The sequence below is a fragment of the Nelumbo nucifera genome, chromosome 1 (genome assembly GCF_055504915.1).
Source record: "Nelumbo nucifera cultivar China Antique chromosome 1, China Antique-T2T, whole genome shotgun sequence".
NCBI classification, from domain to species: Eukaryota; Viridiplantae; Streptophyta; class Magnoliopsida; order Proteales; family Nelumbonaceae; genus Nelumbo; species Nelumbo nucifera.
Genome location: NC_142649.1, coordinates 20,799,752 through 20,827,430, shown reverse-complemented (window position 1 = coordinate 20,827,430; position 27,679 = coordinate 20,799,752). Strand labels below are relative to the sequence as shown.

Sequence of the window (27,679 nt, the reverse complement as noted above, 5' to 3'; positions counted from 1 at the left end):
CAAGCTGACGAAAGCTTCAATATTTAAATTCATAAAGTCCTTAAAAAAAGTTTAGTTTCGACTTGTAGCGAAGGGAAAGCATTAGAGCTGGGTACTAGAAAATACATACCCTTTTAGTATATAGCTATATACTGTACAAACAATTTATACACATCAGAGTTGCCTGCTATAAAAGGTAATATACTTGCATAGAACAAGCCAATCTCCCTAATCCAACATTTACCTCCAGTTCATAGATCAAAATGACGAGACATTATCCACCAGAAGCATAACCCTTAAGACTTAAGGGAGTTGGAAGGACCAAGAAGTCTTGAAAGACAAGTTGGGCAATGTTTTCAGCTGCAAGCCTGCAACAGCGCTAATCTCCATTGTACAAGCCGCATTCAAAATGACTGTAGACTCTCTCCATCACAGGCAGAACCCTTACTATTTAAGGGAGTTAATCTTGACAAGACAAGTCGGGCAATGTTTTCAGCTGCAACAGTGCTAGTCTCCATGGTACTAGCTGCATTCTCAAAGGCATTAATGTAGTACAAATGAAGGCCATCCAACACAAATGATGCAAACATCTCTGGAGGCGTGTAATGAGGATATGCGCCCCAATCCATGCGCAGAGTTTCCTTCCTTACACTGCCAATGAGATCATAAACAAGAGTCAGCGTCAAATAATCCGGGAGTTATTTGTTTGATTTTTTTTTTTTTTTGGGTAGAAATAGGAGGAGCTACACAAGATGAGGGGTAGCTCGGCCCCAAGCATCACGAAAACAAATAAAACTTCTCTAGGGATAGAGGGAGGGCAAAAACTGAGAGTGCTGAGAGGAAAAGAAAGAGCTTGGTTTGCCATCTAGTCCGCAGCTTGATTGGCCTCTCTATAGACATGGTTGTAGGTGACACCACATTCCAAATCTCCAGCCAGCTTCAAACACTCCTCGATGATGGTCTTCAATCTCCACGGGCAGTCCAGTTTGTTCTTTAAACACGAAATCACAAGAAGAGAGTCTCCCTCAATGAAGATGGGGAGACCCCTATAGTTGAAAGCAATATTGTGGGATTCCCATGCAGCCCAAGCCTCCGCTACATTAATTGAGGAATTCCCGATAAAATAAGCTTTGGTCTCAAGAACAATCCCCCAATGATTTCTTGCAATGCAACCAATTGTGCAATCACCTTTATCATTTCTGGACGTGTCAAAATTAATTTTGATAGAAGTCCCTTTTGGATCTTTCCATTTGATTGGCTTCCAATCTTTATTCTGTATAGTACTGGATTTAAAACAATTTTTAACATTGTGATTAAAATATAGAGACAAAGCTCTATCAATGATGACCGAAGGGTGGCTACAATGGTTTTAGAAGGTATTTTCGTTTCTATTCTTCCAAATCTACCACAAGATAAAGCAGGATTTCACAAGGATCAAAGAATCATTCTGATTGGAAAATAAGCCATCCCACCACTCCCGAAGTGAGGAGTCGTTTTTACTAGGCCCCTTAATATTTGGGTTTAAGATATTCCAGATTTGTTTAGCAATAGTACAATTTTTAAAAATATGATCGGTGTCTTCAATTCTATCGCAGAAGCTGAAACCAACATCAATGGAGAGACCTAAAGACCTTAAAAGGGTTTTAGAAGGCAGCCTAGAATTAAGCAGCAGGTATAAAAAGGTTTTGATTTCTGAGGATTATATTATGTATACTGGAGATAACACTCACAATGCATGTATCATATGATTAATCCAACATCGAATTTTTTTCTAGATTAACAAGAAGAATATATCAGATATAAACGATCTAAGCCTTGTCCAAACTAAATGGGGTATAGCCTGTTTTGAAATTCCATTTCTAATGCTCTAATTGTTTAAAATAAAAGTTAGTAGCTACAGGTCACTTAACTATGTTAATCTATGATTTAGATAACCTCATAATCCTGTCATAGAACTATGGACCAGTAGCCCCTTTACTGCTCAAGGATTAGAGGTTATGCAATGAAGGAGCCAAATAATTTTCTTTTTTCATCAGAAAAAGGTAGAATTTATTTATTATAAATCAAGACTGAATGCAGGAGCCAAATAATTAAAACTGGAATTTTCATTTTTTTATGTACTTGTATCAAAATAGAAGCATTTTGATAATTTTACATGATGACCATGGGGTCTAGCCTAGTCGTTTTCCTTTTCAAGCCATAGTTTAATTGTGTAGAGTTTTCATATCCATTAGTTAAGTAGCTTAGGAGATAACGAATTTCCTTCTGATAGTGCTACTCTGTAAGTTCTGTTTTCCTTAGTAGGATTCGCCACCCATATAGTGTGTATATTTTTGCATGGTGAATGAATGAATTGGTTTAATTTGAGTTCATATAGCTTATGCTAAAAACAGGAAGTGGGTTCCAATATCCAACAGTGATTCTAGCCCACCACCCCCGAGTTGAGTGAGTCTAGGTTTTCCCTCTCTTCTCTCTAATTTTGCAAGCAGCAATTATGACCATCAACAGCCAATGTATTCTTCATCAAAGGAATTCATCAGCATCTTTAAAAGACTAGAATTGATTCATTTATATTTTTTCAAACTCAAAGTTTTCTCATTTCAATCATTTTCATCCTCTGTATGAAAAATTTATGATTTCTATCGTTTTTGAACTTCCCCTTAGATCTTCTTCACCTTTCATTGTATCAAATATCATCCTAAAATTCTATATAAAATAAAAAAACCTAGTTTCTAGAATTTGTGCAGTTTCTCTTACAAAGGGAATTTCTCATTCTTTTATGAAAAACTACTTAGAATGCTTTCACGTTAAATTGCCTGATATAATCCACCATCCTAAACATTTCTATGAAGTTTTATTGAAAAGTTCCATTTTCACTTAGGTGGCGTTCGGTAAATCTGAAGTCTAAAGTTTGAAGTCTGAAAAGCAAAAACACCTCCGAAAAATCTTTGAAAGCATTCAATGAAAATTTTGCTTTTTCACTTTTGCAAACATCTGAATATAGTGGAATTATTATGATTCATCAAAAAAATATATATATAGTGGAATTATTCGGTAATCAAAATGTTGTAATGTCTGAAAACTGTGTATTTTACAAATTTACCCCTCAAAAGTTGTTATTTAAATAAAAAATAAACGAAAATGATTCAAATACACATTAAAGAGTAAAAAAAATATTAATATTATAAAAATAATATGAAACAAGTATAAAATATAATAATATTAATAATACTTGATGTGGCTCAATCTGCACCTGTCCCTGCTGGAGTGGTGAGTTGGACGAGGAGTAGGTCAGATCTGCAAAGAAGGTAAACGTCAATGAGCCCAAGTCGTGGACCCTGGCAAGGGAGTTCTAACGGTCAAGTTAGTACCAAGTTGAGAGAGCTGAGAGCAAAGAGGAGCAGTATGAGATAGAGAGCTTATTAGAGTGTACCGTTAGAGGGCAAGAGGCTGCCCTTATATAGGACTTTGGGATCGGCCAGAACGTTTCCGACATACTCAGCAGTAATGGGCCTCAACCAATGGAATCTAGGGAACACTCAGGAATAGTCACTAAGTCGACCACTCGTTGTTTCCCCAAGAAACGGGGGAGACACGTAATCGTCGCTACGTGGACAATGTGCCCTCCAAATACTCCGGGATCATTAAATGGCTCGAATGGATCAAGGCAGATAGATCACATAGGTCGGCCACGAGGCCAGGTAACTCGCCAAATGTCTAGGTTGCATAAACATTTCGAGGTGATGACCAACGTCCTAGGCTGGTCTTGCCAAGCTATCTTCAACTGAGCTCGAGTGCATCTGGCCGGCATGAACCGCATTGCTAACAAACACTTTTCCAAGGTCTTGCCACGTTAGGTACCGAGGTGATCCAAGGCGGCTTTGGATGTCCATGTGGCAGCAAGTGAATGTTGTGTCACTTTTACCCATCACCAATACTAATAAAAAATAATGTAAGATATAAAATTTGCCTTTATTATTTAAAAAGCATAAAATATCAAAAATTCCTTAACCAATAAATAAAAAATATTAAATATACTATTAAGGATAATTAAAATATTGCAACTATTTTACTTATTTTAATAAAATAAATACAAAACATTATTAAATGGTAAACCAATAAATGAAATGATAAAAAAATTAAAAAATAGTAAGTTAAATTAATAAAAAGATCACCTTAATTTCTTTATAGAAAATATTAGAATTATAAAGAAAGAGAAAAAGAGAAAAAACATAAATAAAAAGATTAAAATGGAGTTTAACAGCATGAAGAAGGAAAACAGGTTGGGGAATCAATCATTTTTTATTAATTTTTGATAGGGGCACACATAAGTTAAGATAACTATTGCTTTCATTTTCAAAGTGGGCACATCTACCCCTTTCCATCTCTCTATTTGTTTTACCTTTGTTTTATCTCATTTTCCCTCTTGCTTTTTATTGGTTTTTTCCTTTCTCCATATCCCTGTTACAGAGATTGGCAATCCTGGTTCACTCCGCTGTTCATCACAGTGAAGAAGAACAGAAATGGGTGAACAGTGAACAGTCATTGCTAGGCTTACAAAGGACAATGGCTGATCCTGGTTCGTCGCTCCTCTGTTCATTGGAATCAGTGCAGTGAAGAGATGGGCAAACAGTGAATGGCCATTGTTAGGCTGTTACAGAGGACAATGGTCGGTCCTGGTTTGTCGCTCCTCTATTCATTGGAATCAGCACAGTGAAGAAGAAAAGAAAGAAAAGATGGATGGGTATTTTGGGAAACAAAATATCATCTGCTACCTCAGAGTGCATTCGGAGGTAACAGACTTGCTGAATGATTTGGAGGAATTTTCAGATTTCAGATAATGAATTCGGAGGTGCTGCCAAACAACCCCGAAGCACCAAAAAGTAAAAATTTCTGTGTTCGGAGGTCGATTCAGCACTACCGAACACCACCTTAGTTTTAAAATTTATTCAGTTGAATGGAAAATCTAGAGTTCTTAGCAATTTGACCTAACCCTTTCTAACACCTGTTAGTTCTTTTCTTAGTTCTGAAATCAGCCCTAAACACTTCCTAGCTCATTGTTACTCTCCTAGATTCATCTTCAGCTCATTCCAATTCTACATCAATTGGTAACAACTAACAAGAAACTAGCCCCTGCATCAGTGGGTATTATTAGTCCAATACTGTGGAAGAAAACAGATGGCAAGTAACAGAGGCAATACTAACAAGAATGTTAGAAGGGAAAGGGAAATAATATTCAGAAAGATGATGATCTGCAAGTATTTATTGATTGGTTAAACTAGAGGATTTTTATTTGCATGATATATATAATAAACAGAGGTGTAATTTTCTCCCTTTATTTTTTATATCCCGTCGCCCTAGTATATATACCAAAAGCTGGCGCCACCAGCAGGACTTTTGGCTCTCAGATCTATTCTCTCTCTCTTCTCCCTTCCTCTCTTCTCTCCTGCATAACATGGTATCAGAGTGGGACTATCAGATATGGAGAGGTCGAGTGAACAGTTTGCTTCGCACCAGATTTCCAGATTTGCCGCCCACATCTACTGTTCAGCCGATTGAAGATCAAGGTTTTCTCACGCACTGAAGTAACTTCTCTCCTCTTTTTTTTTTTTTCTGGTCGTGTGCCAGGGCAGAACCTATACAAGGTCTGCTGGTTGGATGTAAGGTAATCAGCACCTCTTTCTTTCCTTTTTTGTGGGGTCGACCGACCCCTGTATAAACTGTAGGTCATGAAGACCTTTGGTGTGCTGCAATAGCAGCTTTTATGGTGCACTAAAGGTCAGAGAGTGACCTGGACTTGCTGTAACAGCATTTCTGTTGATGCGTAGGTCAAGAGATGACCTGTATGCACTGTGACAGCACCTGTGTTTGATTCTGTAGGTCAAGGGATGACCTGTTAGTGCCAATGTTTTAAAATGTGGAGGCGTGACACAAGGCGTTCCACTACCTAGAGGCGTGAGGTGTAGTTCAGAACGCAAGAGGCGTAGGCCTCCCAAACACATGGAGGCGTAAGCCTCCTTAAGAGGAGGGGGATTAGGAGGAGGATGCAAGGACCCCCCTAACTTAAAAAAAAAAAAAAAAACAAATTGGGCTGCATTGAAAAGGGGGTGGGGGGGTCTGGGGGGCAAAGCCCCCCTGCCAAAGGGGTAGGGGGCAAACCACTTTCTTTCCCCTTATCTTTTCTTCCCTTCCCTTTCCTTCCTTTTCTCTTCTTTTCTCTTTTTTTCTTTCCCTTCCCTTTCCTTTCTTTTCCTTTGTTTATTTTTTCTGTCTTTTTATATCAAATGTGCACGAGGCATACACCTCTAGCACGCCTCATGAAAAAAGCGCAAGAGGCGCACGCCTCAGGTGCGCCTCTGGCATACGCCTTAGTGTCACGGGGGTAATTCTACAGCGGAAGAAACCCGTGCGGCGTCCAGGCCAAGGTAGGCCAGGACAAGCCTTTATGTGCTTAGAGGCTAGGAGTTGCCCGATGAGATGGCTCCACCAAGGTCAGTAGCACTGGATCATGACCTCAAGTCCAATGGCCGGGGCACTCGGCTGGCTCAGACCGGTCCATGGGAGGCGCCGCTTACGTGCTAAAGGGGGACAACCATAATGCAAGGCGACTGTGCGCCGAAGAGGTGACTTGGCACCGATGTGAAGGGTCTCCTATATGCCGATGATGATGGGCACCCGTGTGCCATGATGATAGGCAACCGCTTGGGCCGAAACACACCCGTGCGCTAGAAGCAACGGGGTAGCTCACTCAGCTTGGGCAAGGGGCTGCCGTGGTGAAGGGTCATGCTTGAGCCAGGCCCACATGCCAAGCCTCCCTTGAGTGTCAACAGCACAGTGCCGGTCCAACACTGTCCCCATGAGCATGTGTGCGCCCATGAGAAACCCTGGTAGCCATGCTAGCCATTAACTAGGGCCCCGCCCCGCAAGGGGATGAAGGTCTAGGAGTGCCAAGGTTAGGCACCCAAGGAGGTCGACCACCCCTCCTCAAAGAGTACGTTAAGCTTTCGATGGTCTGCCTGAAGATGACATCAATTCTCCCAAAAATCTTATAGGCGAAAATGACGGTGGTGTCCCTTAACGTAAGCTTGCCAAGCGTAGGCAAGGCTAAGCCTGTGTCAGACCGTAACAGGCTCCCCCATTCAATCCATTGTCGACCTCGACAATGGTCTTCACGTGAATGGGCATCTGTGTCCCGCGCCATCCACTTCTCAACCAGTTCCAGGGCTCATCTGCTAGCCCGGGTCTTGCCTATGTTGGTGTCCATTTATGGGGACGAAACCATTTCACCATGCCGGCCTGCCTAGACTTGACCCCCTATACTAAGGTTACTCAAACCGCGCAATGGCTATGCCGTTGAACTATGAAAGAAATGCCCTCGAAGAAATGTGTGTGGTGCTTCGCGGAGGTCCGCCCCATGTATCATCTTACCTCAAGGCTCGACCGTCTTCTTGGTAGCTTTTCAGTGGTGCTACCGAACACGCTGATAGGTCTACTCCTCATGTTGGCGATGTGTCCTGGGTACCCTTTCACCATGTCGGCTTGCAGACTTCACCTCACCAATTCGGGTTACTCAAACCTAGCCATGGCTTATGCTCTCTTGGCCCTCGAAACTACATTTCACCTTGCCGACTCGGGCTACATCTTCACTCCGAGGGGGCCCCACTGCTGTTGCCTCAAGGAGACCTAACCGCAATGTGTGCGAGTGTGGCAACTTTTACCCATGAGTTGCCGAACATGCACTCGCCTTCTAATGCGCTTTCGCTGCTGCAAGTGTTCTGCCTTGTTGAACTGAGCATGTCCACATGATACTTTGTCGGTGTAGGGCCGCCATGCTCCAACAGCCAGTGTACCCACATTCCTATCAAGGCTCACGCGTCTGCCCCCGCATGAGGACAACAACCAATGCGTCTGCCCCTGCAAGAGAAGCTGTTTTAGGGTCATTGGAATGGGGACACGAACAAAGAAATGGCCTCTTGCCAGGCCTTATCTGAATTCTGCTTGATCCTAGGTGGAAGTGCCTAGGGACCGCACCCCACAACGTGCTGCTTGTCGTGATGACCGCTTCAACTGGCTCTGTGCTAATCTGCTTGACACCAACTGCGGCTGCAATTGGCTAGCTTGCTCTGATACCAACTGTCACGGGGGTAGTTCTACAGCGGAAGAAACCCGTGCGGCATCCAGGCCAAGGTAGGCCAGGACAAGCCTTTATGTGCTTAGAGGCTAGGAGTTGCCTGATGAGATGGCTCCACCAAGGTCAGTAGCACTGGATCATGACCTCAAGTCCAATGGTCGGGGCACTCGGCTGGCTCAGACCGGTCCATGGGAGGCGCCGCTTACGTGCTAAAGGGGGACAACCATAATGCAAGGCGATTGTGCACCGAAGAGGTGACTTGGCACCGATGTGAAGGGTCTCCTGTATGCCGATGATGATGGGCACCCGTGTGCCATGATGATAGGCAACCGCTTGGGCCGAAACACACCCGTGCGCTAGAGGCAACGGGGTAGCTCACTCAGCTTGGGCAAGGGGCTGGTGTGGTGAAGGGTCATGCTTGAGCCAGGCCCACATGCCAAGCCTCCCTTGAGTGTCGATAGCGCAGTGCCGGTCCAACACTGTCCCCATGAGCATGTGTGCACCCATGAGGAACCCTAGTAGCCATGCTAGCCATTAACCAGGGCCGCCCCGCAAGGGGATGAAGGTCTAGGAGTGCCAAGGTTAGGCACCCAAGGAGGTCGACCACCCCTCCTCAAAGAGTACGTTAAGCTTTTGGTGATCTGCCTCAAGATGACATCAATTCTCCCAAAAATCTTACAGGCGAAAATGACGGTGGTGTCCCTTAACGTAAGCCTGCCAAGCGTAGGCAAGGATAAGCCTGTGTCAAACTGTAACATTAGGGCGTTTTGGGAGTGCCTTGCTTGGAGGCGTACGCTTCCCACGCCTTTTAAAACACTGGTTAGTGCTGTAACAGCACCTGTGTTTTACAGAAAAGGGTTGTGTTTCTGAAGAAAAAAAAGAGTTTTCCTTTCTCCCTTGGTGTTAGACCTTTTTTAAGGTTTTGTGCCCACTTTAAGAGATTTTTTAATCTGTAATCATGAATGGTGAAGATTCTGCTACATCCAATGTTTCCTCAATGCAGAATGGAATGAGTAGGGGTGTGGACCTATCCTTTCCCATGGTTGTTATTCCTCGCGATGGCTTAAATTATTTAGAGTGGTCAAGAGAGATCAAGTTGTACATCACTGCAAGGGGAAAGATAGGTTATATAAATGGGAGAATCAAAGAACCCAATTATGGGAGTGCTGAATATGACAGATGGAACCAGAAAAACAGCATGGTCATGTCCTAGCTTTTAGTGTCTATGCAATCTCAAATAAGAAGGAAATTTATGTGGGCTGAAATGGCAAATAATCTGGGAACAAGCAAAATCAACTTATTCTGAACTGCATCACTATGCAAAAATCTACTGGTTACAAGCAGAATCGTCCACATGTAAACAGGGGGAGAGGTGTATGTCTGTGTACTATTCAGACTTGACCTCTGTCTGGAAGGAGTTAGACCATTATCAGAGTGTGGACTAGAAGTGTGATGAAGATGCAAAATTGTACAAAAAACTTATTTCCCAGCAAAATGTTTGCTTTCCTACATGGCTTGAACCCTGCATATGAATCTATCAGAGTCCAGATCCTAGGTAGCAAGGATCTTCCATCCGTTCAGGAAGTTTATGCTCTAGTACGATCAGAAGAAAGCAAAAGAAATTTGATGAATAATTCTGGAGGGGATGCAATCGTGTTGGCAACGAAAGGGAGTGTTACTACAGGTGGGGGAAATACCTTTAAGAAGGGGGATTTTCAAAAAAAGGTGGATGACAAGGACAAGCTGTGGTGTACTCATTGCCAGAAACCCCGATACACTCGAGACACATGTTGGGATCTTCATGGGAAGCCGAAATGCGCTCAAGATCTGAGTAAGACGCAAGGTTCAAATCTGAATAAAAAGTTAGGACAGCAAGGTACAAAAAAACACACTATGGCAAATATGGCTACTCAGGAGAATCATCCCCCCATTACTACTGTGACTCAGACACACGCCTCTGGATTTGACCCAAGGGAGGATATTATTAATTCCTTCCATGACCATTTAGAGCTCTATGGTAGAGCAATTCATCAGATGGATGCTCCTCCCTCAACTTCATTTGCGTCTACATCAAGTAACTCTGCCACAACTTTCCATGTAGCATTTCATAACCCTGACACTCCTTGGATCATTGATTCTGGAGCGTCTAAACACATGACTAGTAAGTCCTCTTACTTTCAAACCTATTACCTCCTTTCTGGAAGAGACAATGTGAAACTAGCTGATGGATCATACTCTACCATAGCTGTTCAAGGAACCAATTCTCTTCCCTTTGGCCTTACCCTGTCTAATGTTTTACATGTCCCAAAATTTCCCATTAATTTGTTCTCTGTTAGTAGTATTACTAATTCCTTAAACTGCTCAATGACCTTTTTCCCTTCTTACTGTGTGATCCAGGATCTGGCCTCGAAGGCTGGTCTTCAAGTCACAAAGTCTAAGAGTCAGTCTTGTAAGAGTCGGGTCTATTTATGACATAGTCGTCTTGGTCATTTATCTTTTGAGTCTTTAAAAATTGTGTTTCCAAAGTTGTTTAAGTTAGTATCAGTGTCAAAATTTACTTGTCAAGCTTGTCAATTGAGTAAGTAGTGGTAGAACTCATTTCTCTTCGAAGAATAATAAATCTGAATTTCCTTTCCACGTTGTTCATTCTGATGCTTAGGCCTTGTTACTTTACCATCTGAGAGTGGCTACAAGTATTTTCTTATCATTATCAATGATTACTCCAGATATACATGGATATATCCCATGCGAACCAGGGATGAAGTACCAAAAATTATCCAAGATTTTCAGCGGATGATCTTCACCCAATTTCAAACTGAAATCCAAAATTTTCAATCAGATAATGCCAAAGAATATTTTCATAGTGATCTTGGTGTTGCTGAAAGAAAGAACCAACACCTTCTTGAAGTGGCCCAGGGGTTACTATTTCATATGAATGTCCCGAAACGTTTTTTGGCTTGAGGTCGTCCTTTGTGCTACCTATCTCATCAACCGCATGCCTTCTCGATGGCTAGAATGCAAAGCCCCACATCAGCTTCTTTTTCTTAAGGCTCCCCTTCTTTCTATTCCTCCTTATGTGTTTGGTTGCCGTTGTTTTGTTCAAAATCTGTCACCCGCTCATGGAAAATTAGATCCTCGTGCCATTCCTTGCATCTTCTTGGGGTACTCCTTCACTCAGAAAGGATATCGGTGCTTTGATCCTGTTTCTGGAAATTTTATGTTTCTATGGATGTTTCCTTTGAGAGTGAGCCTTTCTTCTCTGTTTCTCCTCAGGGGAGTGTAGGAATGAGGAAAAACTAGTTCAACTCCCTCCTCTTCTTGATCCTCCTCCCTTTCGTGTCTTCTTTCGTCGTCACAAAGGCCAACCATGTTCAAGAGTTGTGGGGCACCTAGATGTTGTACCACCAATGCCATCACTCTCCGGGGGCGGATCATACCCATTCAGGTACCTTGGTTCCTATTGATGTTCCTGACCCTATTGCTATTGATAACAGCTAATGACCTTGACCTTCCTATTGCCCACCGAAAAGGTGTTAGATCTTGCGCTACTAAACACCCCATTTCCCATTTTGTTTCCTATGAAAATATTTCACCCTCCTTTCGGGCCTTTCTCTAGTGTTCCTATCCCTAAGAATGTGGCAGAAGCTCTTTAGGTACCTGAATGGACAGATGCTATGAAGTAAGAAATTAATGCATTACATAAAAATGGCACATGGGAACTAGTAGATTTTCCTGAGGGAAAGGATCCAATTGGATGTAAATGGGTTTTCACAGTTAAACATAGGGTTGATGGCACCGTGGAACGGTATAAAGCTCGTTTAGTGGCAAAGGGGTTTACACGAGTGTATAGAGTTGATTATGTAGAAACATTTGCACCTATTGCTAAGATAAACTCCATTAGAGTCCTTTTCTCTGTAGTTGCTAATCTTGACTGGGATCTTCATCAGCTTGACATCAAGAATGCCTTTCTGAATGGTGATCTTGAAGAGGAAGTATACATGGTACAACCCCCTGGTTTTCAGGCTCAAGGTAATGAACAAAAAGTGTGCAGGTTAAAAGAAATCATTATATGGACTGAAACAATCACCAAGAGCCTGGTTCAACAAGTTCCATATAGCAATACAGCAAAGAGAATACAAACAGTGTCAATCTGATCACACATTGTTTGTGAAAAGAGGGGAAGGGAAAATTGCAACACTGATAGTATATGTTGATGATATGGTTATCACTAGTGATTGGAAGGATGAAATTTAGAAGTTGAAGAATTTTCTTGCTACCCAGTTTGAAGTGAAGGATCTAAGTCCTCTAAGGTACTTTCTTGGAATTGAAGTGGCCCGCTCACAAAAGGGTATCTTCATTTCCCAAAGAAAGTATATCCTAGATCTACTCCACGATACAATAAAATTGGAAGTGAAGCCAGTTGAATCCCCTATTGATCCTAACCACAAACTAAGCGACTGTCAAGGTGAACCCATCAAGGATGTGAAACAGTTCCAGAGACTTGTAGGAAGATTGTTATATCTTTTTATGACTCGACCAGACATAGCTTATGCAGTGGGTGTTCTTAGCCAATTCATGCATGCCCCTAAGACTACCCATCTTGAAGCAGTAGAAAGAGTTCTCAAATATCTTAAGAAGTTCCCAGGTGCAGGCCTGTTGTTTCAAAAGCATGGACATTTGAAAGTTGAAGTGTATACTGATGCAAATTGGGTAGGATCCCTAAATGACAGAAAATCAACTAGTGGCTATTGTACCTTTATAGGAGGTAATCTAGTTACCTGGAGAAGCAAAAAGCAGAATGTGGTAGCTAAATCTAGTGCTGAAGCTGAATATCGAGCAATGTCTCATGGAGTGGTTGAAATTATGTGGCTAAAAAATTTGTTGAGTGAGTTGGGTTTTCTAGTTGGCGGACCTATGACCCTATTCTGTGATAACAAAACAGCCATAAACATTGTTGCTAATCCAATGCTGCATGATAGAACTAAACACATTGAAGTCAACAAACACTTTATCAGAGAAAAGGTCGTCACAGGGGAAGTGTGTACTCCTTATGTTAGCTCTGAAGATCAACTTGCAGACATCTTTACAAAAAGGTTACACCACTCACGGCATCATGGTTTATGTGACAAGTTGGGCATGATTGACATCTACGTCCCAACTTGAGGGGGAGTGTTAAAAGGTTGTTAATTCTCTAAGTATAGTACCGCATGGGTACTATTGTAATTTTCTCCTTTTATTTTTTATATCATGTCGTCCTAGTATATATACCAAAAGCTGGCACTGCCAGTAAGGACTTTTGGCTCTCAGATCTCTCTTCTCTCTTCCTCTCTTCTTCTCTCTCTTTTCTCTCTTCCTCTCTTCTTCTCTCCTGCATAACAGTTTCCACTGGATAGAGGATTCATTAAACTAAATTTTAATGGTAGCAGTTTGGGAAATCCAGGACCATCAAGAATTGGATGTGTATTTAGAGATTTTTTGGTAACAAAATAAAAAATATATATTAAAATAAAAAGGAGAAAGCACAAGGAGGGTGACCAGTAATCACTTGAGAGAAAAATAACTCCCACAAATAACCCTAAAGGGACAAATCCGAGAAACCCAATACCCAAAACTCCAAGAGATGTATAACTCGCTATAACAATCAAGCCTGCAACGCGAAACAAATAAACAGGCCCATACACAGACTGAAAAACAGATAAAACTTCAACCCAAATCCACCCTTGAATAGCCTCACTACTTTGACCCACAGCATCATCGAAGAAAAAACACCCAAACAAGACACGACTGAACCCTCCAAATCTGTTATTTCTTGATATTCTCTTCAATTTCATTATCTTCTTGTTTGGTCCAAGCCCAAGAAGACCCCCTTTCAACCTAGAAAAAACTTTTGAGACCAAGATATCTTTATGTTTTTTCTGATTTCTAAACTTTTAACTGCTAGAGCATCCTTCCTGATCTTCTTCAAAACATCAGGCTCCTCGTTGATTCTTTCCAGTTCCATGACAATTTTTCTCAAAAAATTTAACATCATCCACCTCTGTACTTTTTTTCAAAACTGGTTGGGACAGAGATTCTCTAAGAGCAAAAGTGATGGCAGTGTTGGAAGGCATACAAAGGTGAGAAAAATATACCAGAAATTGAGTGGATGGAAAAGATATTAGCTTCTTGTAATCCTCAGAAACGAGATTCATCAAAAAAAAAGATAATCCTCATAAAGGAGGGTTTTAGACTCCGGTTATGGAGAGATTTCAAAGAGACTTGCCTTTTGGAAGAAAAATTACCTTTCCCTTGGAGGGAGAATCACCCTAATAAGGTCTGCCTTAGCTAACTTGCATGTTTATTATTTGTCGGTTTTCAAAATTCTGGCAAGGGTGGCTAGTAAGCTGGAAAAACTAATAAGAGACTTTCTTGGGAGCAAGGGAAGGAGAAAAAGGACCAACCATAGGATTGGGTGGGAAGTGGTGTGCAGGAGTAAGAGGGATGGAGGCCTTGGCATTGGGAATATAAGGAAGAGAAATTTGGCACTACTAGGGAAATGGTTGTGGAGATTCTCATTAGAAAAAGAAAAGTTGTGGACTAGGATAGTGGGTAGTATTCACGGGCTTGCTAAGAACGGATGGGACTCTTGGACTCTAGCTAGGACTACAAGGGCATCACCCTAGAAAGCAATCCAAGCTATTTTGCCTCTATTCTCTCCATGGATCAGGTATGACTTACACTCAAGCAATCTCATTAAATTCTGGGAACATGTTTGGATTGGGGATAGTCCTTTTAAAAGACCAATTTCTGGCTCTCTTTGCAATCTCTACCTTTAAGAATAAACCAATATCCTCTTTCCTTGTACCCTCTAATTCAACCTCTGGCTTTGGTTGGAACTTGGGTTTGAGAAGAGATATTAGGGACTCAGAATTGGAGAGTACTTTAACTCTGTTATCCATCCTTGAGGAGGTTTTTTCTAGAACCAACAATTATATATAGTAGAATCTGAACCCTCTCTCCTTCGGGTTCCTTTATTGTTTCTTCTTTCTTTAAAGCCCCAACACAACCAGTTGTTCCTTTTGGTTTGCCTTTCCCTATCAAAGAGATGTGGTGTGAACCTATTCCTCCAAAGATTTGGAGTTTTTGTTGGGAAGTTGTTTTAGAAAGAGTTAACACAGGTGATTTGCTTCAAAGAAAAAGGCCCAATAGATGTTTGTCTCCTCATTGGCGTGTCCTCTGTAAAGTTGTGGGTGAATCTAGTGTTCACTTACTAATCTCCTGTGAATTTGCAAAATCTATTTGGGAATGGTTTGCTTCTTTGTTTGGATGCAGGTGGAATTCTCCAAAGGATGTGCAAAGCTTGTTTACCTCCCCTCCCTCCAACTAGCCAAAGGGTGAGGATTATGTGGAGATGTGTTAGGGCAGCCATATGTTAGACTATTTGGGAGGAAAGAAACTTAAGGATTCTCTCAGAAAAGGAGAGAAGCATGGAAACAGTATTACAGGTGACTCACATAAGGGTAATTCAATGGCTGAAAACTTTGGATATATTTGCAGATTTCTCAATGGATGATTTGCTAAGAAAGTGGAAGGAAATTGCAAACTCGGCTTCAATCAGAAAGGTCTCAAGTTCCCATTGGAGCCCTCCACCTCTCGGCTTTATCAAACTGAACTTTGAAGGCAGCAGTATGTATGGGCAATCCAGGGCCCTCGGGAATAGGAGTACTAAGAGATGAAAAAGGGACTATCATAGCATTGTTCTCTGGCCCAATCAAAGTGGGAGATTCTCTGAGGGCAGAGATACCAGCAGCTCTGGAATGGGTACAAAGGGCTAAAGACCTGAATGTCAACAAAATGATCATAGAAGGAGACTCTGAGACTGTAGTGAATTGGTTAAATGAAGACACTTCTAGGCTTTGGAACTACAACAATGAAAAGAGGAAATTTAAATGGTTTACTAAGGACATGGAAGTTCGATGCAAATGGGTAAAGAGAAGTGCAAATTCATTTGTAGATGGCTTAGCGAGGCAAGGAGTGAATAGGAGTTCTGTTCTTTGAGCACAGTTGTAATTGTTCTTTGTTTTTTGGGTGTATGTTTGACTGTTTTGGGGAGTTAAGATATTTTAGTTCCTCTCCTTTGTAATATTATTCTCATTTAATGAATCTTCTGTTATTGATAAAAAAAAAGTATCTCTCTTCAAGGGGTAGAGTGACACTTATAAAGAGTACCCTTTCAAACCTTCCTACTTATTTCCTCTCCCTATTTTCCATCCCTTCTAAAGTAGCAAAGAAATTAGAGACCCTGTAGAGAAATTTCCTTTGGAGAGGCTAGGAAGAAGAAAGAAAAATCCATCTTGTTAATTGGGATCAAGTATGCTTGTCAGTGGAGGAAGGTGGTTTGGGAATAAGAAAAAAAAAAGGTATTTAATACTGTGCCCTTCTGAGCAAATGGCTTTGTAGATTTGGATATGGAAGAAATGCTTGGTAGAGGAATTTAATACCTACTAAATATGGTGTGGACTGGGGCAACTGGACATCCTTGGACCCTCTATGAAGATAGGCTGAGATTCTGGAAGGATCCATGGTACTTGGATAGCCCTTTAGCTGAGGTCCCCCCCCTATCAGTGTGCTGCTAACCCAGATGTTTCAGTTGCTGACTCCTATGGCCTGGCTGAGAATTTAGTGCCCTGGAGTCAATTTAGACGTAATCTTTTTGACTGGGAATTGGATGAGATGTTGGAGCTGCTACAGCATTCACAGAGGCAAGTTATTTCTACAAATCTTGAGGATAAATGGAGATGGCTGTTATTCAATTAAATCCTTGGCAACTAAACTTAGCAGGGCCAACATTACTGGCTTCCCTAGCAAACAGGTATGGAACCCACTCAGTCCTTCTAAGTCAAACTTTCTGGTCTGGGCTTTGGTGCTGAATAAGTGCCTTTGAAAAGTCAATCTGAGATTCTGGATAGGTGAGGAATGCAGCTCCTGGATCTGAAGTGTGGTCTATGTAGGCTTCTGCCAGAGATGGTTGATCACCTAAGCATTGACTGCTCTCTATCTCTTCTAAGGTTTAGGAGCAATTTCTCAAAGCTGCTGGTGTTTGCTGGGTCATGCCAGGTTCTGTCAAAGAGTTATTATGTTTCTGGAAGCTGCCTGGTCTGAGGAAGAAAGGGAAGCTGATTTGGAAAACCATTCCTGCGGCTCTTCTAGTGTCAATCTGGTCTGAAAAAAAAAATTAACTGAATCTTCTGTAACAAAGTGAAAAGTTCAGATGATCTAATCCAGCTTGCTGTGAGCAAACTGATCTCTTGGTTATCTGTAATCGCTGAGTTCAAGCATCAAAATGTGTTCCAGTTGCTTTACTCTCAGCCTGTGTGGAATTTGTATTTCCTGGTGAGGTCTGCTGGGAAGCTGTTGCAATCTATTTCCTCTTTTATCAATAAAATTTTTACCTTACCTTTCAAAAAAAATACAAAGGGTGAGAAAAATGAACATTAGTAAGCTATTTGTTGAGGGAGATTCCAAACTGGTAATCAACTGGCTACAAGATGAGGGGATGAAGATGTGGGTATATAATAATGAAAGGAAGAAAACCAGGTGGTTAAATAGAGACATGGAAGTCACAGTTGGGTTAAGCAGGGTGCTAACTCTGTGGCTGATGCATTATCTAAAGGAGTGGGGAGAGAACCTTTGTTTTGGGCACAAGCTCTAAGGGAGAAAGAGTAATTTGGGGAGAGATAAGAGGTTTTGTTTCTCACTGTCTTTGTTCTGTACTTATACTCATTGTACTTACTACTATTTGTTCTTATTAATAAAAAGTTATTGTGGTTATTGATAAAAAAACTAGAAAACAGAAGTGATGGTCTAACTGCTATGTAGCCAAAGCTGTTGACAAATATTACCTGAATAAATGATCAAGCAATGCATCTTCCATTGGCTCACGAGAGAACATCTTGTAAGTCATATCTGATTCAGTATATTTCTTCAGAACAGAGATGGAAGAGAATGGAAGGTCAGGAACCTCAGTTGTCCCCACTAGTTCGGGAACCTCTGATACTGAATGAAGTCCAAAATATGTCTGACGAGAATATATTCAGCAAGAATTCAAAGAAAATAAGCTATTAGAAAAATGCAAAGGAAAAATCCCATAAAAAGGAGAATAAGGAAAGATGAGAGAGAAATAGATTGCTCACAGGATTTAAGAGGCCTCTTATGAAGGTTGTGTATGTGTGCTGAAATTTCCTCTCAGGAATTGAAACTGGAGGAGAAAACTGGATATTTAACTCATCCAGTGGTGTAGCAAGTACTGTGACTTGACAACTATAACTGTTTCCCTTTGTGGAGTTAAGTTCATAATAGTCTCCCAGATAGGAGATAAATTTTATCTCTTCTTGAAGATGCAGTGTAGCATTTGAATGATTTATGAGTTCAGCAGGAATCTGCCAGTTGCCTCCTTCAATTGACCATAATCCTCCACCAGAGCCTGCCAAAGATACTGCCCCAGCAAGCCCACTGATGCTAACACTTTGACCATAGTTAATTCTTGTAATTACCTGCAAATGAAAGTCCACTTACAAAGTTAGAAATCATTTAGAATTGTCATGGATATGTGACTAACCATTTAAAAGTGCATGTGAAAAACATACAGTAGATTTTTTTCTTTTAATCTGTTTTTATCTTCAGCTCAGTTTTACACTTGTTTGTCCTTGGCTCCTTGCCATTAGGACCAAGGTCTTTGTCTCCTGAATCCTCTCATTAAAAGAGATGGGCAATCAGACTCAAAATGTTAGTTTCCTGGGAAAAATTCTGGGTGAGGCTACAGAAAGGCTGGGGAGTTCATACCTAATTTATCATGTAGAGGTGTTTGGTGGCTACCCCTATATGGGTCTCATCTAAGAGAATGTCCAGGCTGAAATTCTGCATAATCACATGGCCACTAGAGAGGTTTGATGCCTTGACAATGGATGAAAAGAACAATCTACATCCCGCTCATTGGTGGTTAAAAACCAAATGATCATGCTAAATTTTTAAGCAGGATACGTTTTAGATGGCATCCAACCAGTAGCTGGTTCCAATCCTCTGTACATGACATATTGAGATACGGCCACCTTAGATGGTTGTAAAATGCATGTAGAAACAAACTTGTGAAGTGCACCCATTTAGCTTTGTTTAGAAACCTAAACTACTTCCCTCATTCTGTATACTAAGAACCAATAAAAATACTGAGTGAGAGCAAAATCAACTCACAAACAAGAAGTACAGTTGAATTTGCTAGTAATAATATAAAGTACATTAACAGTATTCCCCCACTCTCTCACATACAGAGGTTTCTAAACAAAGCCCTAGAAACAGATTCATTTCCCTTTAAGGCCTCATTCTATTTGCTGGGAAGTTGTTTACCTGGGCAAATGTATTTACCAGGGAAGTGTTACCCCAGTAAATACATTTACCTGAGTTCTTTTGCCAGGAAATGTTAGATGGGTAACTGAGACAATTTTCCAAAGGCCAAAAGACCCCTAGCTTTTGTATGCTGGCAGGGGTATTTTAGTCCCACATAGCTTGATCGATAAATTGAACTGCACTGCAAGAATCAGCCTCAAATATGAAAATAATGGCCTATGCCTACATTGAATGTGCAGAATATTCAAATAAGGGTCCGTTTGGTTTGCAGTTGGAAATGGAATAGGAATCTTTTGGAACCAGAATTGGAATGGTCTATTCCCATAGTCTGTTTGGTTCAGACAGGAATGGGAATTGAGAATTGGAATAAGCAGGAATGGGATTTTATTCTCAAGGGAGGGGTAGGGAATGGCCATTCCCTCAAATGGGAGAATGCCATTCCAGCAGGAATCAGAATGGGATTCCAATTCTGCCCAACCAAACAATTGGAATCGGAATAGCCCATTCCGATTCCGATTCCAGACCCCTATTCCCGTGAACCAAATGAGGCCTAAGTGCAGAAAAACATGTAACCTAAGCATTATATTTGCTAAGATTTAATGAAATATACCACCAAAGTCTGCTACAAATTTGAAATCATGTTGTAACTTTTTTATGAGAAACCATGTTGTAACTATGCCATGCACATTTCTCTGTAGATCTACATAGACATAGGCAGCATGATATTCTCCCATCTAATACATGTATCCAGAATTCATAAGCAATCTCCCAATTTGCAAGATTGTCTCTGCAAAGTTCTTAACTGGTTGCAAGTTGGACTCGTATCAGCATGATTCTTGACTCTGAGAATTTTGAATGAATGAACCTTAATTTTTTAACCAAAAAATCTTTGTGGAGATACTTAACACTCTTTAAGTTGTAACTATATGCACTTCATACATTCCTAAGAAAACTAACCAACACTCTATCTTTTTTTTTTTTTTGATAAATAACCAACACTCTATCTCCAATGGAACAACTTAAACTTTCATTTGGAGAAAAGAAATGTTGGAGAAAACATTAGCTATTTAAGGCCCATTTGGGAGAGCTTCAATGTTGATTGAGCTGCATTGACTGAGTCACTTCCAAGAAGCTACTAAACTAGCTTTCACTGGAAAGTCGGTTTCTCAGCTCAACATAAGCATTTCTTGGCATTCCGGGTTTTTCACCAAATACAGCTTCACGGCTTTCCAAGCCCTCCCAAACAGGCACTTAAGCTCAGTTTCTAAAAAATGGTTTCATGAAAACAGGAAGCTACCTAAATTTGAACTGAGCAGAGAGCCATGGACCTATTCTAAAGAACTAAATGAGGTGGGATGGCTGGGGGTTCCTACAATGTTCATATCTGGTGGTGAGCTCTATAGGGTGAAGGAAGATAATTTGGGTGATAAATGAAGAATAGAGATGGAAAAACAAGTAGACAACATGCCATCCACCAAAGAATGAGCAGGAGATTGTTAGCTGGAGGCAAAATCCTAGACACAAGTGAGTGAAGGAAAGTGATGGAAATACTAAATTTTTTCATGCAATGGCCAATAGCAAGAGAAGGAAAATTTTGATTTGTAAGTTGGAGGATGAAATACTAGGGCCTTTGTGGAGCATTTTAAGTCGACTTATGGAAGGCCCTTAAATCAGAGATTCTGGTTAGAATGTTTGGACTGGTCGAAACTGTCAGAGGAAAAAAAAAAAAAAGAGGTGGCTGGAAAGAGAGTTTGAGATGGAGGAAATTAGGGAAGCAATCTTCTCAATGGATAGATCTAAAGCACCTGGGCCTGATGGATTCACCATGGCTTTTTTACCAGGTGCTGGGAGATTCTAAGGCAGGATGTCATGAAGTATTCAATGAGTTCTTCTAGAGGGGGGTGATAGATCCAAGACTGAATTCAACCTTTATAGCTTTGGTCCCAAAGAATGTGGAAGCAAGTCATCCGAGAAACTGAATTCAACCTTTACAGAATCAAGGAGCCTTTGTGGGAGATAGATAGATTGTGGATCAAATTTTAATTACCAATGAACGTGTGGAGGATCTGAAGAGAACAAGGAAGAAAGGGATTGTATGCAAGTTGGACCAAGAGAAGGCTTATGATATGGTTGATTGGTCTTTCTTGATGCAAGTGTTGGATTGCTTTGGCTTTGGGAAGAAATGGTGCAAATGGATATTGGACTGTATTGAGACTTGTCATTATTCTATCCTGGTGAATGGAATTGTAGTGGGTCACTTTCCAGCTTTAAGGGGAATTAGACAGGGGGGGCCCTTTCTCTTTTCCTTTTCACCTTGATTACAGAAGTGTTGGGGAGGTTAATTGAGAGAGCAGATTTGAGAAGCCCAGTGAGGGGATGGAGGGTTGGAAAAGATAGTATACCTATAACTCACTTATAATTGTTGATGATACTATCTTGTTTTGTGAGGGGGAGAATGTGAGATGGGCCAAAAACTTGAAATGGTGGTTCAAGTATTTGAGCAGATGTCTAATATGAAGGTGAATTTTGATAAGAGTTGTGTAGTGGGGATTAATATGGAAGAGGGAGCTATAAGTGAAAGGGCTGAAGCCTTGAGGTGTGTGGTGGCTCAATGGCCTATGAACTATTTGGGGGTGCCCTTAGGTGATAACCCGAAGAAAGAAAGTTTTGGAACCCTGTAATTGATAGGTTTCAGAAGAAGCTAGCCGCTTGAAAGAAGAACTATTTATCTCTGGGAGGCAAAATCACATTGATTAAGTCTACATTGGCAAGTTTGCCTGTGTATTACTTATCAATTTTTAGAAATCCCAGTAAAGATAAACAAATTATTGGAAAAGTTGATGAGGGACTTCTTGTGGGAACCAGGGGAGGAGAAGAAGGATCATAAGGTGAATTGGGATTTGGTCTCTAAAAGTAGGGCTGAGGGAGGGTTAGGACTAGGTAATGTTTGAAAGAAAAATGAGGCTTTGTTGGGGAAATGGCTATGGAGGTTGGAAGGTGAGAGGGGGAAGCTGTGGACTAGAGTTATTTTCAGTATTTATGCTTAGGTAGAGGATGGATGGGATACAAGGTCAACTGGAGCTTCTCCATGGAAATCCATTCATGTCGTTATACCTTCCTACAACACATCGAGTATGACCTTTGTTCTAGGAATCAAGTAAAATTTTGGGAGCACATTTGGGTGGGTGATTTACCTTTGAAAGACCAATTTCCTTCTCTTTCCTCACTTTCCCAGTACAAGGGCAAGTTTGTGTCTAGTTTTCTAGTTCCTTCTCAGTCCAACTTTGGGTTTGATTGGGACCTAGGGTTTAGGAGAGGCCTAAGGGATTCAGGAGCTGAAATTGCAATGAATTTGATTCAAATCCTAAATGGGGTGGTGTTGGATCCCTCAGAGTGTTAGACAGTGTATGCCCTTAGCTCCAATCAAACTGATGTATATAAACATTTATCCGTAAATGAATAAAATACATTGTTGTTTCATGTTTATATTGGTATGTTTTCTGTATATTACCCCTTAAACTAGACACTTATGAGACTCGTTTTAATTTAGAATGTTCTCAGCCATCAGATAGACTTGAGGAGTTTATCCTAACAAGGTTAACACTGGTGTGCTGCCAAATAGTTGGAGTAGCTTGTTTCAATTGCTAGGGTTAGACCCAAAGCACAGGTAGTGGGTGTTTGGAAGAAACACTAAACCCAGACCAATTTCTAGTTATGCCCTGGACCTTGGAGATAGATGGGCAAAACTGAAAAGTTGCACATAACCCCAAACTTGATTATGATACTACACTAAGTAGTGAACTGGGCTGCCTTTGATATGCCAACTAGTGAGATCCATCAAGGGTCAAATATCTGGGCATGATGGGGCAATTTGGGAAATTACTTGAGTGGGTGATCATAGTGATAGGATCAACCCCTTTGTCGGACAAAGAGCATATCAGGGCTTACACTCTCTCTAATGCAAACCTAAACTATCGGCAGTGGATTTCACCGGTGTTTGAAATCTGGTTTTGCAAAATATATTTACATATTATGTTATTATTTTATGAAAAAGGTTTGCAAAAAGTTTTAATCACGGGATCCATCCGAGCAAAGAGTGTGACACTACACCTTGCAGTTAAGGGAGAGGTCCTTCTCTGTCGGGCAGTGTACTGATGATTATGGGCCGAGAGGTTAAGTGTAAGACCATTACGGGGCTGATTATTTGATGGGCTTTATCTCACATAAGTCCATTATCCTTGAGTCTTCATAGGGTAGCTGAATCCAAGGATCATTTAGGTGTAAATGTTGGTCCCAGATTGAGCCCATGCTGATTGGCTTAGGGGTTCACTGCACTAAAAAGTGAATTCGGCCCAATCTCTTTCAGAGGTGGGGCCAAACCCTCATGGACTTGTGTGAGACCTTTGTAGGGTCCCATGCCATATATCAGGCCCAACATGGCCATGCAACACTTATGGACATAAGCCTTTAAGAGAAATGGGCCTAAGGCCCATTACTAATATGATTAATTAAGTTGTCACATGATTTAGGTCAAAACTGGGTATGGATTTGGATATGGAGCACTTATCTTCTTAAGAGGATAATGTTTATCAATTAAGAAAAGAAAAGTTTTGATCCAAATAAGATTTGGATCATCTCCTAATCAGACTAGGAATTTGCTCCATATAGAGATAAAGAGAGAAGTGGGTGAACTAGTCTTGGACTCTCTCTTCACATTCTTACTCTCTCTTCTTCTCTCTTGTCTCTCAAGAAACTCATCACGACCTAACCTTTTCAAGAACTGATTTCTATCAGTTTTCTTCTATGTTTTTGCAAGAAAAACATTAAAGAAACTCAGGCTCACTCATCCCACTAGATCCAAGCCAGAGTTGGATAGCAGATTTGCTGAAATCGGAGTTGTAGAATCAGTTTTTCCTATACACTGTGCCATCTTCAGTTGGAGCCTTGGAGGTCAATTTTGGGACTAATATTGGGCGTGAACTTCCACCTTGAGAGCTACGATCTGTGGTCTCCATATCAGGTATAATTCCCTTTCAATTTGGTTTCAAATCTAGTCTGGTTCAATACAAGATCGATCCTGAAAATTCAATTTTCAAATTTACCAGGAAAACGGTTCCCGAATGGGTTAAAAAATTTTTTGAAAATTTGCCCAGCCATCCATATGATGGATTCTAAACCCTTCTAACACTGAGAGGGATAAGAGACTATGGACTCTAACTCCCTCCGGGACATTCTCTTGTGCTTCCTTCTTTAATTCCCTCCTGCATTCTACCAGTAATTTGGCACAAAATTTCCTAGTTAAGGAAGTTTGGGGGTGAGCCAATTCCTCCAAGGGTTGGAGCTTTTTGTTGGGACTTGGGAAGTCTTCTTGGAAAGATGTAATACCTGTGATTTACTCCAAAGGAAAAGGCTTTATTGGTGCTTATCTCCTAATTGATGCATTATCTGTAAGGCTAATGGTGAAAGCTCCTATTACTTATTAATTTCTTGCGGAAAGGAATTCCAGATTTTTTTCTGAAAAGGAAATAAGTAGAGAAGATATTATTGAGGTCATAACAGTCAGGGTGGTGCATTGGATAAAATTTGTACAGCTATATGATGATGTTTCTACGGTTACGCTGCTGAACAATTGGATGGAAGTGGCTAACTCTGCATCGTCTCAGTTTTTTGCTGCTCCTATGTGGTCACCTCCTGGTAATGGATTTATAAAGTTAATTTTTGATAGGAGTAGTGAAGGTAACCCAGGCCCTTCAAGTGTAGGGGGTGTCTTCAGAGATGAGGAGGGGAAGGTGTTAGAAATGTATTTGTGCTCCATTAGGGTTGGAAACTCTCTTAGAGCTGAGATCTACGTTGTTCTGGAAGGTATTAGAAAGAGTAAGGAACTGAATATACAGAAGTTAATTATTGAAGGAGACTCAAAGTTTGTGGTAAGTTGGTTACAGAGGGGAAGCAGTCTTTGGAAGTTTGCTAATGAAAGAAAGGAAATCAAATGGCCAAATGGCTAACTAGGGGGATGGACATCCATTTATGCTCTGGCAAAGTAGGGGTGGGTAGGGATCAATTGTACTAGGTTGTATTGTGAGACGTTATTTTGCTCTCTTGTAAAGAGTTAAGTCTTTTTAACTCTCTGAATTGGTGTACCTATTTCTTATTAATCTAATGAAATTCTGTTATTGATCAAAAAAAAAGTTGCTTGGAAGATGATAAAAAAACTCATACTAAAAAGAACTTAGGATATTTCTCATCTTTGAGATCTTAGCTTGCAATTGAGCATCCCTTAGATTGTTCCCAAGTTAAAACTATCACAGAAAACCTTGTGTTAAAAGAACCAAGGAAATACTCCTACAAAATCATTGGAAAACATTAACCTATCCATGCAAGTATGCAATAACATGCATCAGAAAAAGAAACATGTACAAGCTCAACCCATGTCCTAAGGGGGCATAAAAGTTGATATTCTGCATGACTAGATACTAATGTCAAATTCTGTATCTTATAAAATCCTCAAACTTCATTTTGGTTAGTGTCAATGAATATTTTTACACCTTGAATTTAAGTTCCAGGAATCACAAAGTCAACTTCTTCACAAAAATCATCACATTTCATATGTTACTCTAAATGCTTTGAACTTAAATGAAACACCCGAACTTCATTTGATAGGATTAAAAGTCAAAAATAACATTTGAATATTCATTTGTTCTTTTTGTTTGCAAAATACCAATATCCAAAGCAATAAACCACTATTGTTAATAAATGTGAAATTGTAAATCTTCAACCTCCACGGATTGGGTAGCAATTTCTAACCAAAGAATTAGAGGATGCTGGTAAACAATTTTATGCAACTCCTAGGTTCTTCACCGTACAGACATGGTTAGATTCATCAAAAATGCAGACCACCAAACGATGTTGGGCATGTCATTTCTTGGGTCCTACATTGTCCACAGGGAGAAGAAAAGAAGTTGCATAAATTCAATTTTTACTAGCATTCACCAATGAATTAAATCTAACAGTATCATTCGGGATGAAAGGAACAGCCTAGAAATAGAATATGCAAAGCTTTTAAGTGAAAATGTGCCATAGTCCAAGGTTATACAAAGTGCTACAACTCGTGCAAAATTAAGCCTACGCAAAAGCAAGAAAATCAATTAGAGAATTAATTACTGTGACAAGCTCCGATATGAGCAAAGGAGATAATCCGGCATTAACCAATTCCTCTTCCAAGGTTCGACCGGTGAGCTCGTACAAGTCCGCCCATTTAAGCATCTCATCAACAGACTCGAAAACAGGCCGAGAATCAAAATCCCAGTAGTACTTCAAGAATTTATTCACTGCACTCTGCAGTAAAAAGAACAATTCAAGACACTCTGCAGTAGAAAAAACACTTCAACACACAAATACCAGAGAGAGGGGAGACCTCGACGAAGCGATTCATTTTGAAAAGCGAAAGGCCGTATCGATAGAAGATGCGGCAAGAATTGATGAGTGACACGAGCTTCTTGTACAGAGGGGACTTTGAGTTGGTGTCAAGGGTTTTAAATAAGAATTGGGTACCATCCCAAATGCCGAGAGAGAACGGGGAGGAAGAGGGCTCCTTGATGCGAAGGTTAAGGAACTTGGTGAAATTTAAGGCATGTAAATTCTTGGGATGCAAAATGGAAGCCCCGGCCTCGAAAGTGTCTCCGGCGATGGAGACCGTCGCCATTCTCCCTCCGACGACTCCGTTCCGTTCGAATATCAAGATGTCTCCGATGGTCGGATATGAAGGGTGGGAAGAATACTGGCGGAGGAAATGAGCAACGGATGAGCCTCCGATGCCGCTCCCGATTATACAGACGTTCTTCACATCGTTTGTATTGGTAGAGTGAGGAGCTTCGGCGGCTAGAGAAAGTGAAGCGGAGACAATGAAGAGAGCCAGAGAAACAACAACAGCTGGCAACATCTCTTCCTCTCTTCTGTCCACGATAAATTGTTGATCGAAGAAGAGAAAGACAACGAGCCTTTTTCTGTTTTCACTAAAAGCCTCTGAATTTGTAAATCAGTGAAAAAGAATAAGAAGAAGAAGAAGAGATCTTCGCACGGAATGGAGAGAGTAGAGAGCTGAAAGCATACGCCTTGAGGCTTAAGCCTTGAGCGCCTCCCAAGGCCCTCGTGAAAAGGACGCAAACGCCTTAAGCGCCTTGAGGCGTAAAA

The 27,679-nt window shown here is 40.8% G+C and overlaps 1 protein-coding gene across 2 annotated transcripts; it reads right to left on the bottom strand.

Moving 5' to 3' along the window:
* On the bottom strand, nt 1–27,679 carry LOC104605839 (farnesylcysteine lyase-like). 2 transcript variants are annotated; one of them, XM_010270768.3, is made up of 5 exons: nt 26,904–27,679; nt 26,651–26,824; nt 18,283–18,642; nt 17,992–18,167; nt 1–630 (listed from the first exon to the last, which is right to left on the bottom strand). In XM_010270768.3, the coding sequence occupies exons 1-5, from the start codon at nt 27,426–27,428 to the stop codon at nt 384–386; spliced, it is 1,482 nt and encodes a 493-aa protein (XP_010269070.1). In that variant the 5' UTR covers nt 27,429–27,679; the 3' UTR covers nt 1–383. The 2 variants fall into 2 exon arrangements, with proteins under 2 accessions (XP_010269070.1, XP_088752347.1); XM_088896221.1 differs by lacking the exon at nt 1–630 and adding an exon at nt 3,886–3,916.